Consider the following 18,223-nt stretch of genomic DNA (forward strand, 5'->3'; position numbering starts at 1 on the left):
TTTGATTTAAAATTGAAATTTTATTTCAACACATCACAAAAGAAATAATTTGTAAAATTATTTGAATAACTTTCCGTGGTTTAATACTGATATACTATAGTAAATTGTTTATTTATAGACAATTCCATTATCTAAATTACATCCTCCGCTTCATTTCCATGACAACATCTTCAACAATCAAGTCAATTTTGTAATTAAATCTCAGTGATGACACCCCTCCTAAAAATTAATATATGCAATTTTTGTTATGAGCCAAATCTTCCTCTTCCTAATACCAAGAAGTCCAACTACAAAGCCAATTCTGTAGTTAAAAAGATTTCAGTTTAAAGACTAGTCAAATCTTGATCGCACTGCTCCTCCCCAGAAATAAAAATAAATAATTCATGTACCGGTATGTACTTTTCATTCGAAGCAAGCCATATCCAATTTTTTCACTTTTTCTTCAATGTTAAAATGACGTTATTATTTTTTTTTGATCGAGTTCCTTACCTAAGACATTACAAATTGTGGATATTTTTCTACAGGAGTAATTTCAAGAATATTTCTCTTGTTCGAGTGATATTCCAGATATTGGAAATTAATCAAATTTACGATGTTTTCACTAATGATCGTTACAATTAAATAACTAAACTACAACTAAACTAAATTTTCTAAGAAAAAATACATTTAACAAAATTAAAATATACAAATAATGGTTAATAACAAACATGTACACAATTTAAATAACATCAGAACACAAATCTCAATTATCATTATACAGACAATCGGATCAGCAAGGTAGTCTGGCAACAAAGGGGTTCATCTTACCAGATGTAAAGGGAGGCAACTCCACTCATCCGACAATAATCCAGGATTCACACCACAGTATATTTTCTATCAGCCTGTGACTAAAATTTCAGTTTCATATCTTTATTAATATTACCATAACAGAAAGGGCAAGAAACTTGAGGTCACATTCTTTCGTCTAATAGATTTGTAATTCACGGTTAATACTTATAAAATGCCCTTTTTGTTGTAAAAATAATAAAACATTTTAATTAATAAAATTATTTAAATCATAAAATGGTTTCAGAGATTACTAAATGCACCGTTTAGGACTAAATTCTATAGTTTTATTTTTGGTAAGGTATTAAGTAGACTAGTTCATAAATACAACACCTAATATAAGAAACAATAAACAAATGAGATAACTAGACTATAAACATCAATATAACAAATAATAAACAATGATATGGGTTCACTATAAACAAAACAACAAACAAGATCATTTTCTAGATTCCGTTTGTTATGCAGCTTACTTTCTAATTCACAGTTGAAGAATATGATTCATGTTATACCTCAGGCTTTTTTATCGACTTGCCAAATTGATTTGAATTAATGGGGATGTCCATGTGACAGTATAGCCGATTACAAAGTACTTGGGCCAGTTCGTTAAATGCGCCGATTAGCTGTAAATATTTCGTTTGTTATGCAGCTTGCTTTCTTTAACAGTAATTTCATTCATGTCATACTCAGTTGTAGGTTTTTTTTATCCCGCACCGAATGAAGGTTATTCAATTTGTTATTTCCCGGTCTAAAGCCTACTGTTTTTAGTCAGCAACAACAAATAAACAAAATCCATAAGAAACCTCAGTACTCATCCATTCTTAAATTTAGACATTAAAAAAACATAAACACAAAACACCAATTTTCAAAATATTCTCAATATAAAAAAACCCCAACAAACATGGTCCATGCATCCATCATTACACTAAAATACACAACAGTTCTACAAATAACTACTATCAAAAACTTGAACTAATATAATGTGGGGGAGGGTGAAAGGGAGTGAGGGGATATATTATTATAAATTGGTAAATAATTCCACACATTAAGCTGCCTTTATCCTATGATTCACATTATGCGATGTATCAAATTCATAATTATAGTCAATTAGGAAATGAGAGAGGAAATGGCAACACTCCCTTAAATAGTAGCAGAGGCTGGACAAGCTGGTACAGTCATTATTTTTTTAGGCCCGAGTGTTTTTACAATATATTAAGCAATGTCTTAAGATCGAGACCATTAAACGACTTAAAATACAGACATTCCGCACTTGGTTTTACAGTGAAATACGTCACGTGAGTCCAATATTTCACTAGTATAAATAATATACTAATCTCCTGTACGATTATTTGAAATAATGGTAGGCCAACATCAAAGGGTGACGTCACATCTGTATTTTAAATTGTTTCAATGACATTTAGTTATTGAACCAGAAGTATATAGTACACAATTCAATGGAATACAATTACTACTTTTTACTGAGTGATGATTTTTTATCTAGTAGAAACATCACCCAGTAATAAAAGTACTTGTATTCCATAGAATTACTTTCTGTGTATTTCATTAAAGGGGCTGGATAATTATTTTAACAAGGCTTTAGACAACGCCCCCTTCCTCCAATATGAAACAACAGTAATAGAACCTCTAACCACATCTCTATAGTGAATTCTAAGATTTATTGGGGTAAGGCTTCCACAGTCGTATTCCATTAATATTGACTTAAATACAAAACCAAACTTATGCGTAAAAATGTTAACCAGCTTTTAATAAATAAAATTTAGGATTAATCTCACTTATGGAATCAATATCCAAGGTAGTCTGACCAAAGGGAATGCTTCCATCAAAACAATTATTACACATGACTACAATTAATAAAAGTTGTTTTCTATTAGGCAAGGGTTACCAATAGAGTTAATAAGTAATGAAATAGGGCTAATGAAGACAGGCATACGCCATACAGTGAGTGTGCTATGAGGGAAATTTTGCCCGGACAGTGGCACTACGGTCTACTCTTGTATCGAATTCCAACTGTCAAGGGATCTTTTACGAGCACGCCAATGTTTACACTGGATCTTTTACGAGCACGCCAATGTTTACACGGGACCTCGGTTTTTTGTCCCATCCGAACGACTAGACAGCTGTCTCTGTCAAACCTCCCATCCTGCATAACTGACAAGGGGGAACCATGTCAGAAAATCTGGATAAATATTCTCAGCCAATGCAGGGATCAAACACCCGACCTACAGGCGAACAAGCCAGCGTCTTACCCACTTAGCCAATGTGATCCCCTTAAGAGTTAATAAAGATGGGATACAGAGTGCTATGAATGGAAATTTCACCAAGAGGGCATTTCAATCTACTTTAATCAAATTCCAACTGCCAACGTGTACACATGACCTCGGTTATTCAGTCGCATTCTAACGACAAGATGCTGTTCCTTACTTTTTGAAAAACTTGCCTCAGGTAAACAGGATGAAAAAGGATGGCAACCCCTGCTCTAACGAGAACATTTTTCTTTAATTGTAGCATTACGCCCACCACTAACCCGCACTTTTTTCAAGTGCTCAATGCAAATTCTCAAACTAGATAAATACATATTCTAAATCAACATGTATGTACATGTACATTGCCTGGAAATAAGGCACCGGTCAAAGACATTGTCAAGACACAAATTCTGGATACATCAGGTACACACACTCCTGCTCTGGTGCCAGGCCAGTCTTTTTTTCGTATTTTTATTAATATTATTCATACATGTCCAGCACCAAATTCCAAATGTCGGTACTAGTTCGATGGTGCCTGACATTCTTATTTTGTCAGAGTAAAAACGGGTGCCATATTATAGTAGACATATCCGACAACTTAACACATATACTGTACGTATGCGAGTGACCACAACGATGAAATCCTAAAATTCTTACAAACCCATTTCATGGTACAAACATTAAATTGCTAAACTCAATATTTGAAAGCTGATGTAAGTATTACAAAAGGACAAAAATGTAAAAAAAAAAAAAATCAACTCTACTTATATAATCATTTACAATCAGATAAAAACATTTATCCTTCATTTTCAATTCAATCATTCGTACATACGACACAAATAACAAATTTCAATAAGGCTTACTTAATGGAAGAATTCTATAGACGATTAGATTCCTTAATAATAAAAATAAAATATCTTACGAATACAGCTATTTCATAGGCCTCTCAGCCAATAAAAATACAGTATTCTTAAACATGCATTATGCAAGAGCTAAATCTGCCTATCGCAGGTCTTTCTTTAGGCCTGAAATCTTATCTAAATTATTAATTAGACATTAATTAACTTTTCCAGACCATAATCAACTCTCGATGTCAAGGCTAGCCTTCGATATCGAATGGATTAGAATCCTATATGCTGCAAACGCTCATTGATAATTAAATCAAAACAATGGATAATCAAAACTATGCTTTTTAACGTACTAACTTTAGTAATGCTGAACGAGGCTAGGCGGAAATTTACAAAGCTGATATCTCGGTTCATAGTGGACCAATTTGACTGAAATTTTCAACAAATTACCTTTACATTATCTAGTTTTTAACTGTTATAGCGAGAACTGTCAGCTCTTTATCTAATCTCCCATAATGCATCTTTAATATTTTGGTTTTTATTAGTAAGGCTCTTGCTCTAATCATTCAAGCAAAAATTACAGGTTTTTCATCACGAACATTAACATTTAAAATACAAACAGGTGTAAAAATTAATTAAATTATTCCAAAATTTAATTTGGCACCATCAAACGATTCCACTTCTCATTTTATCCGACTTCATTTTGCTCATTCGCGATATTGTCATTCATTTGATCAAAATTTCTTCCGTCTTCAAAAGAATTAGTCCTTCTTCTTTTCTTCCTTGCTCTTGATGACATCATTACGGATGTCGTTTTCTTCCTCTTTCTTTGGTTCCTTACTAACAGCCCTTCTCATCGCGTCCCACATTCCCCCCATAAACAGGGCACAGAAGAGGTTCTCGAAGGGCGAGAAGGGGTCGTTAATTCCCAGGAGTATCGATGATAGTTTAAAATAGACGAAGAATATAACAACACCGAAATAAATAACCGCATGTGGTACTGTGATGTAGTTTAATCTTTCCAACAAGAAAACAGTGGCTGCCACGAAAGATGCTTTTGTTGTACTGAAAGAAAAAAAACAAGGAAATAAATTGTAGCTGTAGACAGAATACATGAATAAAATGGAGGGAGAGAGAGGGAGAAATGGGGTTTAACGTCCACTCGACACAAATTAGGTTATTTCGGGACTAACACATGGTTCAATTTTATTTCAGTAATTTGCTTGCGCGTAGGGGTCTTTAGCAGTGGGAGGAAACCGGAGGACCCATAGAAAACCCACGAAGTTTGACAGGCGACACTATTCCTTGCCACATACAACTGGGGAATCGAAACACCGCCAGTTGACTCAATGACAGACCTTATGAGACAGCGTGCACGCACTAACCATTCGGCCATCCAACCCCCCGACCATTATGCGCCAACTGTGCTAATAAAGACAGACATTTGCCAGTAAGCTATGGACAGCAGAACTATGTCCTACTCATATTTCAAAATTAACCTGTCTTTTTAAGAGTAAATGAGAATTTGTTTTTTCATCCCTTACAAACGACTAGATGCTGTAACTTCCTGTGCCCTCCCACCTGCACCACTGACAAAGGGAAACCACCCCGGAAAATCCTGAGGAAATTTCTTGGCAAAGAGATCTAACTGGGATCTCATGGTTAGCACGCCACTGGGAATCACTGCTGTAGACAGACAGTTTAGAGAAAACTGTACATAAATGCAAATATACTCTTCAAAAAAAGTAGGGGATATTGAAATGCAAATACCTATGCAGGTTGCGATATGATAAATAGTCATGGACACTTGACATGCTTTGAGAGTATGTTCACAGATAAAGAACTTATCGCCCCAACAGAACCACTGAGCTGAACAAACGACACGCAATAGCGCCATACACGTGGGAGGGGTTCATTGTTAAATTTGACAAGGGTTGATGAAAACTATAGCGTGCTGATTTATCTATCCATGTTTGCTTTCCTATCGGTTCTTGCATAAGATTTACTGATTAGTGTATCTTTGCTTTAGTGCGTTACATTTAATTTGATCAGGAGACGTGTTTGTCGACGTCAACGTCAACGGACAACACTGCAAGAATTACAACTCGATATGCACATCGAAAGGAACCGAGATCTTTGGGTTATAAACTTACATTTCAAGTTTCAACAAAATCAAATAAAAATTGTGACCTCTATAGGGTCCACAACCTTGATATACCATATTTTAACGCTATTTGAGAACGAGGGGCGGCCATTTCGTCTGTCAGTTTTGGGCCAATTTTTACGAAATTCAAACTCAGCCGTCCTTAGGGTGGAACGGTGATATAATAATACGTTTTTTTAAATCGGATAAAAATTATGACCTCTTTAGGGTCCACAAGCTAAAAACGTGATTTTTCAAACAATCAGGGGCCATAATTCAGGAAGTTAAGGTCCGATATGACTGAATATCGACAGGAACCAAGATCTTTGGGTTATAAACTTACATTTTAAGTTTCAACAAAATCGGATAAAAATTGTGACCTCTATAGGGTCCACAACCTTGATATACCATATTTCTACGCTATTTGAGAACGAAGGGCGGACATTTTATCGGTCAGTTTTGCACCGACTTTCACGAAATTCGAGCTCAGTCGTCCTTGGGGTGTAACGGTGATATAATAATACGTTTTTTAAATCAGATAAAAATTATGACCTCTATAGGGTCCTCAAGCTAAAAACGTGATTTTTCGTACAATCAGGGGCCATAATTCAAGAAGTTGCGTTCCAATATGCACGGATATCGGAAGGAGCTGAGATCTTTGGGTTATATGCATACATTTCAAGTTTAAACCAAATCGGATAAAAAATGTGACCTCTACAGTGTTCACAAGCTAAAAACGTGATTTTTCGTACAATGAGGGGCCATAATCCATGAAGTTACAGTCCGATACATGCCAATATCGAAAGGAACCGAGATCTTAGGGTGATAAACCCATATTTCAAGTTTCATTGAAATCGGATAAAAATTGTGACGGAGGGACGGACAGGGACGACGACAATATACGTCCACATGAAAATGTGGGCATATAAAAACAGCAGTGCATTTCCGCAGTTTTGTATTGTTTCTGAATATCCCCGACTTTTTTTAAAGAGTATATACACCTGTATTGCTTTTTGGACATTAGTTCAATAGGTTATTTCGGGACTAATATATGGTTTAATTTTATTTCAATAATTAGTTGCGCAGAGGGGTCTTTAGCAGTGGGAGGAAACCGGAGGACCCTGGAGAACACCCATAAAGTTGGACAGACGACCCTACTCCTTGTCACATACAATCGAGGGATCGAAACCACGCTAGTTGACTCAATGATAGACCTTATGATGCAACTCGCACACGCTCACCATTCTCCCATTTAACTCTGCATTTCACCTAATGAACATCCACACCAAGTTTGAACATTCTACCTCAATTTGAAGTAAAGCTTGTGTTCCAAAAGGGGAGAGAGAGTGATGGTTTTTAACGTCCACTCGACACAAACTATGTCATTTTGGGACTACCACATGGTTCAATTTTATTTCAATCATTCGCTTGCGCGTAGGGGTCTTTAGCAGTTGGAGCAAACCGAACGACCCGGAGAAAACCCACGAGGTTGGACAGGCGACCCTAGTCCTTGTTGAAACCCCGGCAGTTGACTCAATGACAGATCGTATGATACTGTGTTCCAAAAGATGTGACGGACATCTGACACACCAACGAAAAGCAGGGGATATTGAAATAAAATAAGGTTCTATGTTTCTGCATCATCCATGTGAATAAAGACAAGCATATTCCAACCAATGTGCAACAAGGCAAATCTTGTGGCCTGGCAGAGGTGCTAAGTCCTATTCTTATTTCAACTGGAAAATCTTGAAGACTATCTCGGTCATGTTCCTGAAGCAACGACTGCGAGTTTCACAACATCTGGCCGTTACTTGTTTACTTCACAATTCACAAACTTATAGCTATATTATCTACAGACACGTGAGCAGTAGCGTCCAGTAGCGACCTCCACGGAAACCTTGACATTGAATGAACCTTGAACTTTGCAACTCGATTATCACAGGTAGACATTTTAGCTTGAAAGTGCGAGACTTGGTATTCGCGAGGATCGAGGAATCTGATAGGCTCACAAGTTGGGCTTGTACCCAATCGAAATTAGTGCCGCAATATGCAGGGTATTACGTGAAGGCCTTGATAAGATGTACGTAGTTAAAGCGAGACCAAGCCTTCTATTGAAGAACTATCTCGGTGAGCACAAGGATCGAACCAAGGACACCATGGCTTCCTAATATTTAAAGTTACAATTTCATATTTTCTAAGAAAGTCAAAACATAATTATTTCTATGTCTTTTGCTCAATAGGTTGTCAACTCACTATTATACGATCATAGGTGTCATTCTCACACTTAAAACTCATTTACACCGGAAAAAATAACACAATTACCTCCCTTGTTTTCTATTCTCCACCATAGAGTAGCGATCTTCAAACGTTTGAATTTGAAGTTGTAAATGATATTTTTGCCAATTTCTCAACTGGCAATAGTGAATTATAGGAATAATAGGATTATTCTTTAACAAGGTAAGACTGTTTATAGATACCATCTATTTTAGGGCTTTATTTTAATACATTTTAAAAATATAACGTAAAAATATGAAATTGCAACTTTAACATAATTGTAGTGTTATAAAACTATGACTTACTAAGATGGTTGGAGAATTTCATTAGTTCCTGGAATCCACAGACCTCGAATCAATCGTTCAAAATTCTTCATTAATCCCCCTCCAGACCCTAAAAAAAAAAAAAGTTTTGAAATTTCATTTATTTTTATAAAAATATAACCATCATAAAAAAAGTAAATGGAAATAATCTCTAAATTACACTCAAATGAAATGAAATGGGGTTTAACGTCCTACTGTTTTGCTCCGAACTGGGCTAATGAAAAGAGAGAGAGAGAAATGGGGTTTAATGTCCAATCGTCACAAACAAGGTCATTTCGGAACTAACATATGGGGACCCGAAGAAAACCCACGAGGTTTGACAGGCGACCCTACTCCGTGTCATGTACAACCAGGGAATCAAAACCATGCCAGTTGACTCAATTTCAGACCTTATGATACAACTCGCACACACTATCCATTCGGCCACCCAACCCCACGACCACAAGAATAGAACAACAGAATGTGAGTAACAATTAGGCATGAACGTCCAGTCAACACAACCTATATAATTTTGGAACTAACATTGTTCAGTTTCATTTTCAGTAATTCGCTTGTGCGTAGGTCTTTGGCTTTCGGAGGAAACCAGAGAAAAGTCATTGAATTTCATGTCTTACCTTTAACAGTACCAATAATAACTATAACTAGTAGAGAGTTGGGGTAGATTTTAGCTGTGTGGTACACGCCATGATATACTTTATGCGCTCTCTGACACTCTTTTAACATTGATATTACTATCTTCACTGGTAAAAACTTGGTTACCTTGTAGACTAGATCAAATGGCGAGTAGTAAACTAAATACCTTGAATCAACAAAAATAAAACAAATTTATGAGAGCTAAGAAAAATTATAAATGTAACTGAGCCAAAACTTGATTCACTGACCATTAATGTTTATAATAATCATGTTTTCTTTCAAATTTAAAAATTACTACGACACAAATCAGAGGACACGTCATGGTTAATTTACTTTGAAGAGGGTGGAGTTCGTTCCCTTGTAATACAAGTTTCAAAGATCAATATATCTGTTTTGAGTGGATAGGCGTTAGTCACAAATTTTTTTTCAGATTTAAAAAATGTAGCCTTTTCATTGGCCAAGAGGTAATATTTATACTAGGATTTTAAAGCCCAACTATGAAAAAACTTCATTTCTAAAATATTTTAACTTAAGTTGTTCTGAATAAGCCTGTAGTTCTCCCATATGGAGCGGTGTGTGACACAAATTTATTATGTTTTTTGAACGGCATTTAGCAATTGACACATGTAATAAACACAAAAACATAATATGGAACACGATTACTATTTTAATTAAAGTGACATATCATTGCAGGTTCTCTCTTCGTTATCAAGCAAATGATGATGATGAAAATAATATACAGAAGGTCTACATGTATATACAAAAACAAGTAACAACTAATTAACCAAACTTACCATACAATGGTAAATGTTAATATACTTCGATGATCTTTAAATGGTGTTATAATTGGTTCACCTAATAATAGATTAGCAATTAAACTACCAGCAAAACATATCAACATACTGGATATCCATGTAGATAGAGGATGTTTTCTCCAGAAAGGCTGTTGATTTGGCTGAGCTGAAATTAACAAAGACATAATTATAAGGCCACAGAAACAAAATATTCTGGTTATAAGACAATCCTTTCAAAAATTCTGATGCAGGAGGTTTTCATTTTTGTATTTTTATTTTGTCAAAGTATCGAAATGACATGGGGTTTAACGTCCTACTGTTCTGCTCCAAATTGGGCTAATGAAGAAGGGCATATGCCATACAGTGTGCTATGAGGGAAATTTTGCCCGGACGGCGGCACTACTCTTACATCGAATTCCAACTGTCAAGGGATCTTTAATATGCACGCCAATGTGTACAGAGGACTTCGGTTTTCTGTCTCATCCGAACGACTAGGCAGCTGTCACGTTTATTCTCTAATTATCAAGTAATTAAATTTGAATCATTGTAAGGTCAAGCTTACACCTTGTTTCAATAAAATACAATAAACTTTCAGAGAATATTTTTGAAAAAGAAATGGGGTTTAACGTTCTACTATTCACTTTCTGCTCCGACCAGACTAATGGAGACGGGCATATGACATACAGTATGTTGTAAGGGAAATTTTGACCGGACAGCGGCGCTATGGCCTACTATATCGAATTCTAACTGCCAAGGCATCTTTTACATGCATGTCAATGTGTACACAGGACCTCGGTTTTTCATCCCATTCAAACAACTATACTTTATCCCATGCAAGACCCTCTGTCCTGCACCACTAACAAGGGGGAACCACGCCAGAAAATCTTGATGAACTACATGTACAGGGATCGAACAAGGGACCTACATCTTAGCGAGCCAACATCTTACTGAGTCACCATGGCTCCTACATATGTAGTATACTTAAAACTTTGTATGTATACAATGTATGTAATGTTATTACTGGCAGTTATAGTTAGCTGATAGTACAGGTGTTAACCTAGCTCATTACTCACTCTTACTACTAAGTACTTACATGTATAGACTACTATAAACCTATTCTACTATCTACACACCTACATTGTACATGTCTAGTATTACAACAGTACCTAATATTAATCAGCCAGACCTCCTGTTTTAAAGGCTCAATACCACTCTTGTTGTAACTGAATAATATGTCCCAATCTTTATTCTGATCAACAAAAATCTACTGTTTTACAATATTCCAATTAATTGATGATATTAATTTCATCTTAACACAACTAATTTAAAAAATTGTAAAAATTCAACTAAATGATTTGAAAAGCCTAACATAAACCCTTTCAAATGTGACTTGGATTTTAAAATATTTTCGAACCCTCTGGACAAGTAAAATAGGATGTAATGGATAATTTACACAACAGGTAGGACACTTAAACATCTAGTACTTAGAATAAACCTATTATTTATTTTCTGGAGCTGTCAAGCCAGCAAGAGTGTTATTGTCCCTTTAACTTGATTTTATTATGGCAAAGGGAGTAGATAACCCACTCCCTTATCTTACGACAGCAAATTTTAACAACAGTGTTTCAAAACTTTTTTTATTATTCGTCCATACATGTACAATGTATGTGAATAATCTTAATTAAATCAACCCGTTCATAATATCAGGCATTATGTTTTGGATGTTAAATTTGTAATAAACAACAAGAACATTGCCCGGATGGTCTACATGTACATGTAGATGGCAGATCACCTACATGTATGAATTGCTGTCATGGTTTTGATCGCAGGTGCCTTCTCAACCTTGCGAGTTTACTCTGTTCCCTCCCACAGAAAAGATCCCTGTCTGTCCGCTAATAAGACAACTTGTTTGCGATATTATCTTCGGTTGAAACGAACATTAAACACTACGAACAACAACATCATTACTCACAGACGGGCATATGCCATGCAGTGTGCTATGAGTATGAGGGAAATATTGCCTGGACAGTGGGTGATTGGCTTACACTTATTTCAAATTTCCAACTGCCAAGGGATCTTTTACATGCATATACATGTACATGCCAATGTGTACACAGGACCTCAGTTTTCGCACCATCCGAATGACTATATATTGTCCCTTGCCAGAACCACCCGTCCTACACCACTGACAAGAGAGAGAGAGAGAGAGAAATGGGGTTTAACGTCCACTCGACACAAACTAGGTCATTTCGGGACTAACATATGGTTTAATTTTATTTACATAATTCGCTTGCGCGTAGGGGTCTTTAGCAGTGGGAGGAAACCGGAGGACCTGGAGAAAACCCACGAGGATGGACAGGCGACCCTACTCCTTGCCACGTACAACCGGGGATTCCACTGACAAGAAGGAACTGCGCTTGAAAATCCTGATCAACTTTCTGTTTCTTGGCCAATGCAGGGATCGAAAACACCTAGTCCTAGTACATGTATATTAGAGACTAGAGTAACTGATTATGCTTCATATACATACAGAGAGAGAGAGAGAAATGGGGTTTAACATCCACTTGACACAAACTAGGTCATTTTGGAACTAGCACATGGTTTAATTTTATTTCAATAATTCGCTAGCGCCTAGGGGTCTTTAGCAGTGGGAGGAAACAGGAGGACCCGGAGAAAACCCACGAAGTTGGACAGGCGACCCTTCTCCTTGTCACGTACAACCAGGGATTCGAAACCACGCCAGTCGACTCAATGACAGACTTTATGATACAGCGCGCGCACGCTAACCATTCAGCCATCCAAGCCCCCTAATCTTGTGCGGAATAAAGTAATTTGACATAAATTTCAAATTATTCAGGCTGACCTTAAAAATATCTTTGTTTCGCCTAACGCGACCGACTAACTAAAACCACCCCCGACTTAAATTATTTTATTGCACTTTTCCGCGATCTTTTTATTTTATTTTGTGTGTCAACCTGAAATATATCACGAGAGTTATTTCCCTTTACTATGGCTATGGTTTGATTCATTATTGAAACTGGTTGATCAAGACGAAAGCGTCATAGGTGTCGCTTCTCAACAAAATGGTTGCAGACGAAAGCACGTCCATTCCCACGAAATGATTCTGCCTCTATGTCTGTGGGGCGTTGTTTTAAACATGACGATATTTTCAATATCCGTTTTCGAGAAAAATAAAGGCACAACCCGCACGATCGTTAAAAACGTGTTGAGGGAGTTTCAAACGTGAGTTTGTCGCAATTTGTGTGCGAGTCGTGCATCAAGAAAAATCCCGATGTCATTGATTTGTTTGCCAATAAAAGAAGACGAATGTTTGCACCCGGAAAATTATCAAGCTGTCAAATTAGCTCTTAAAAAAAAAAATCTGAAAAAAAACCCCGACCTACCGACCCTTCTCCTCGATTGTGGGTCGGGTTTGGTGAAACAAAGATATTTTTAAGGTCAGCCTCATTTTTCATTCTCAGCTCTTTCTCTTTACATAATGTATATTTAATTTAAGAAATACTGACGATGTTAAACTTGCAAATGGCTAAATAAGCTTACAGATCAATTTGTTGAGACATTAGCAAAAAATTTGGGATTTTTGTTTCAATTTGTGAAAAAAAATAAAATATGTCTATTCAGCATTGAGAATGGGGAACGAAAATATTGTGGGACCCAGGACTCTTATAAAAGTTGAGTGTGCCTGCGCACACACTTGAAAATGTGCCTGCAGGGTCATACTGAAACACAGGGATGTAGCCAGGGATTTGGTGAGTGGTGAAAAAAATGTATTTGGCGAGCGGAGCGATGCAAAAAAAAATTTGGGAGGGGGGCGTGGTCATTTATGAAAATTAATCCCTTCTTGGTGTATTTTCAGAGCATCTGCTGCCTTTTGTATTTGCTTCAGTGCAAATCAAATTTCAATTGATATATTCAAATTTTACCAAATTCACTTAATTTTCATCAATGATACAGGGATCTAAAAACTTTTTGACACCACCCGACCGAGCATAAAATTGTCCCGCCCCACTCTCTTTCTCTGGATAGATAAGTTGAGGACCTTTCGGTATTTGTTGTTTTGTTGGATTTTTTTTCAAATATTACTTTATTACTTTGAGATTAAAAATTAAAACGATTCTTAAAACGGTGTTTTATTTGAGTACAACGAATTATGACAACAGGTAGATATTGATAATTAAAACACGTTGTATTATTTGACTTGTTTCAATGTTTGTAAAGTTGTTGTACGTATCTCACGAATATTATTATTACGGTGGAATGAGAATCAGGTCAGGCAGAAACTGAGAAAGCTCTCATCGTCCTCCTAGTCCTACTCTCGGGCCGTAGCAAATCCACGGTCAACACAGGTAAGAAATAAAATAAGATCATCGTGAAAATTTGCAGGCACGTGTTGGACAATTACGACATTCAAACCTTTAACATTGGAGTGCCGTAAATTGGTCTGGGTGACCTATTTACGGCAAATAAACAAATATAAAGACCGTAGAATAATTGTAAAATGAATAGACCTAGGCCTACACATCTTCTAGGTATAAATAAACAAAATACCAATACATCTTTCTTTAAACTAATTTGGGATGATAGGGTCTACTACGGCACACAAAAATAAATTATGCCGTGACAGACATGGTTTGCATACGTCGGCTTTTACCATGGCTTTGCCGTTTAATTGCCGTGGTAAATTTCGAGCGCCGAGTTTGTGTACAGAGAAGGACGAAGGGGTTTAAATACGACTGGGCGGCTTCCTTCGATTTTTTCTTTGTGCTGGGCGGCAAAAAATAGTGCCGGGCACAGGCGCCGCCCGGCGTGGCTAATCTTTGAAAATGTGCCTGCAAAAAAGTTTTTTAAAGCAAATGTGCCTGCGCACGCCGTGCGCGGAAATATCGATGCCTGAGTATATGCAAATTTAGGTCCTACTTTAATAACGGAAGTGATTCAAATTTTGACCTGCCTATTATACGATTCAAGATTTTTGTAATCGTAATAACCTTTCATGTATACTATATACAATGGAGGCCTATCCTGGAATTCATTCTATACACAATTGCAGTGACTTCTGAGCATTCCTCAACGGTATAAAATAAAATATTAAAATTATGGGGATCGATGTTCAACTGTAGGGTGTTCAAAAAAAAAAAAACCCAAAAAAAACACACATCTCCTCAATCAAAATTTAGGACTTCATATTACACAATATTTGAATTATTAAATTATTGGAATTGATGTTCAACTGTAAGGTGCTCAGAAAAAAAACCCCTCAACAATGAAGATTTTGGAGGCTCAGTGACAGTTGACCTTGATTAAACATACATTATGCAAGAGCTAAATCTGCCAATTACAGGTCTTTCTTTAGGCCTGAAATGTTATCTAAATTATTAATTAGACATTAATTAACTTATCCAGACCATAGGCATAATCAACTCTCAATGTCATCGCTAGCCTGCAATATTTACTGGGTAAGGATCCGGATTGCTGCTCAACTTTCATTCATGATTTAATCATGAAATGGATAATCGAGACTATGTTTTTTTATCGTACCAACTTTAGTAATGATGATTTAGGCTAGGCCAAAAATTCAATCGCTAAATTCTCGGTTCAGAGTGGATCAATTTGACTGAAATTTTCAGCAAATTCCCTTTATATTATCTTGTTTTTAACTATTATAGTGAGAACTGCCAGTTCTTTATTTAATCTCTCATAATGTATCTTTAAGCACCATAATTAAAGAATAATGACTGAGTACTGATACTTTAATACAGGAACCTACTAGGACTGTATCACTAAATACATTGTACAGTAACATACATGTACATGTACTGTCTTACTAATAAACAGATTAACCATCTGTTACCCCAGGCAACCAAGCTCATAAAACATTCTTACACAAATCAAAATTACATAATTTTTTCAGTGACCTAGATTCAATCCATTGTACATGTATGTACATCATACAGGTCACAATTCGTCGAGTTTCTGGTGAACCGATGAATCTGATATATTTAAGTATTGAAATTTGCGTTCTGTTGTTATCTCTGTAGCCATCAAATAATAACATTTATGTAAATGGCATTCGGTGTCCTGATGTATAAGTATGAAATATTAAATCACAAATGAATGTTATTATTTGATGTCAACAGATATAACGACAGAACGCAAATTTCAATTCTCAATACTTAAATATATCAGATTCATCGGTTCGCCAGAAACGCAACGAATTCTATGGAATACAATTACTGCTTATTACTCAATGACAGGCCTTACGATACAGCGCACAAATGCTAACCATTCGGCCATCCAACCCCCTTTATGATTTCAGTGTTCCACTCTTCACTATTTGTAACATAATTACTTATTTCCATGCAAAGTGTGATGATATGTGTTGAAAATTTTGCAATTAAACCTAATTTTACATGCTCAAAGATTTGAATAGTGTATCAGTTGCAGCCATGGATAAGAATTATCACAACTACAAATTGCAGCTAAGTATAACAATAACAACACTTCAGCCATTCTTAACTTTGGATTGTACAACGACAATACTATATACTGGATATAAAACAACCGAAAAACACCATGTTATACTGAATACCAGAAAACACTGGGTAAACACTAAATACCGGAAAACACACTAAATACCGGAAAATACCCTAAATAGGTAACCCAGAGCCTGGTCGAGCCTGGTCCTCTGTTTGCGGGGAGTTAGGGTTAGGGTTAGGTTTTTCTGGTGTTTTCCAGAGGACCCGGCTCCGAGTTACCTATTTAGGGTGTTTTCCGGTATTTAGTGTGTTTTACGGTATTTAGTGTTTTTCCAGTGTTTTCCGGTATTCAGTATAACATGGTGTTTTCCGTTTGTTTTCTGGTATATAGTATAGCCCTTGTACCAGAATTTTCAATTACAATTTCCCTCATCAAATTCAAAGGTCACCACAAAAAGTTTTTTTCAAGAGTAAAAACTGCATGAATAAAGTTTTGAAGTCCTGTAAACATTATAGAAAGTTTACAAAATGTATCTTAAGGTATGTGTGAACATTCATTGAGCAATAAAGAATAAAAAGAACATTTTCAGACATACTTTCATTAAAGTTTCATTTGATACTGATAGTAATGATTATGTCAGTAATGTATAAAATAATGATACGATCAGTACTCAATGAGCGTCGAGACTGATCATGGATGGGCAGACGATGGTATTAATCAAAACAAAAACAAAATATATAGCCTATATATCTTGTAATCAAGAACGTCCCATTATGCTAGGGAAGTCTGTCACTGGCCGATAAAAATAGCTGCCGTCTAAATGAAGTTGTAAGATGAAGATGGGGATTGACTGACTCACCTTGCGGCATGTCATCTCGAACAGAGATGCACATCAATAAATAATGTGCAATGTCGAAATACGGGTACATTTTCAGTTTCGTTACCACTGTGGCAACTTCCATAAATGTTTGAGGATCCATCTTTTTGCCTCTTGTCTGCAAAACTCCACGAAATATTTTTTTAAAGAGCAAATTAGCAGACAGGGACGATGGAAGATGAGCCGGTTGCTTCTGCAGCGATGACTGCGCCACCTTTCAAATTGGAGCAGATAACTCATTTTTCACTAAGACAGATGAGGAGTCGCACCACCAAATAAAATTACCATTGCACAAAAACCCTGGGGTTTTTTTTTGTATAATCGCCCTTCGGTAGTTTATTAGTTCTATCAAAATAATTTCACTGTATTTTGTTTAAATCTTTTGATCAGGAGAAAATATTGACTGCCCTTGCAAGCTGTCCCTGCCATATTTTGAATTGGTGTTAGCCAAAATTCCCACAAATATTGTCTGAATTAAAACATCTGAATTGGCCTCTTTATGGGTCTGATCAACTGAATTTAAACAAAAATTAACTAGCATCATCTAAGCAATATGGCTACAAAATTGAGTTGGAATTCATAATGCCCTTAAAGTGGCTGTGCCCCAACCTATGAAACAATGTACCAATTTCGTTTGAAACACATTAATCAATCCAGGAAAAGAAGGCAAAAATGTTAGAAAATGTCCAAATTTTCACCATCTAACAGTTTCAATACATGCATTAAGCTTTCCAGTCTTCATTC

General features: G+C 36.2%; 1 protein-coding gene across 3 annotated transcripts; it reads right to left on the bottom strand.

Annotated features, from left to right (window-relative positions):
- Positions 1-17,685, bottom strand: LOC126819124 (trimeric intracellular cation channel type 1B.1). 3 transcript variants are annotated; one of them, XR_007679495.2, is made up of 6 exons: positions 17,462-17,685; positions 10,105-10,270; positions 9,292-9,476; positions 8,660-8,747; positions 2,930-5,002; positions 1-2,897 (listed from the first exon to the last, which is right to left on the bottom strand). XR_007679495.2 is itself a non-coding variant. In XM_050547004.2 (5 exons), exons 1-5 carry the CDS (start codon positions 17,580-17,582, stop codon positions 4,699-4,701), a joined length of 864 nt encoding a protein of 287 aa, XP_050402961.1. In that variant the 5' UTR covers positions 17,583-17,685; the 3' UTR covers positions 1-4,698. The 3 variants fall into 3 exon arrangements, 2 of the variants coding, with proteins under 2 accessions (XP_050402961.1, XP_050402962.1); XM_050547004.2 differs by having other exon boundaries at positions 1-5,002; XM_050547005.2 differs by lacking the exons at positions 1-2,897; positions 2,930-5,002 and having other exon boundaries at positions 8,659-8,747.
- Between the last annotated feature and the right edge of the window lie 538 nt (positions 17,686-18,223).

Source organism: Patella vulgata, chromosome 4, assembly GCF_932274485.2.
Source record: "Patella vulgata chromosome 4, xgPatVulg1.2, whole genome shotgun sequence".
Classification (NCBI taxonomy): Eukaryota; Metazoa; Mollusca; class Gastropoda; family Patellidae; genus Patella; species Patella vulgata.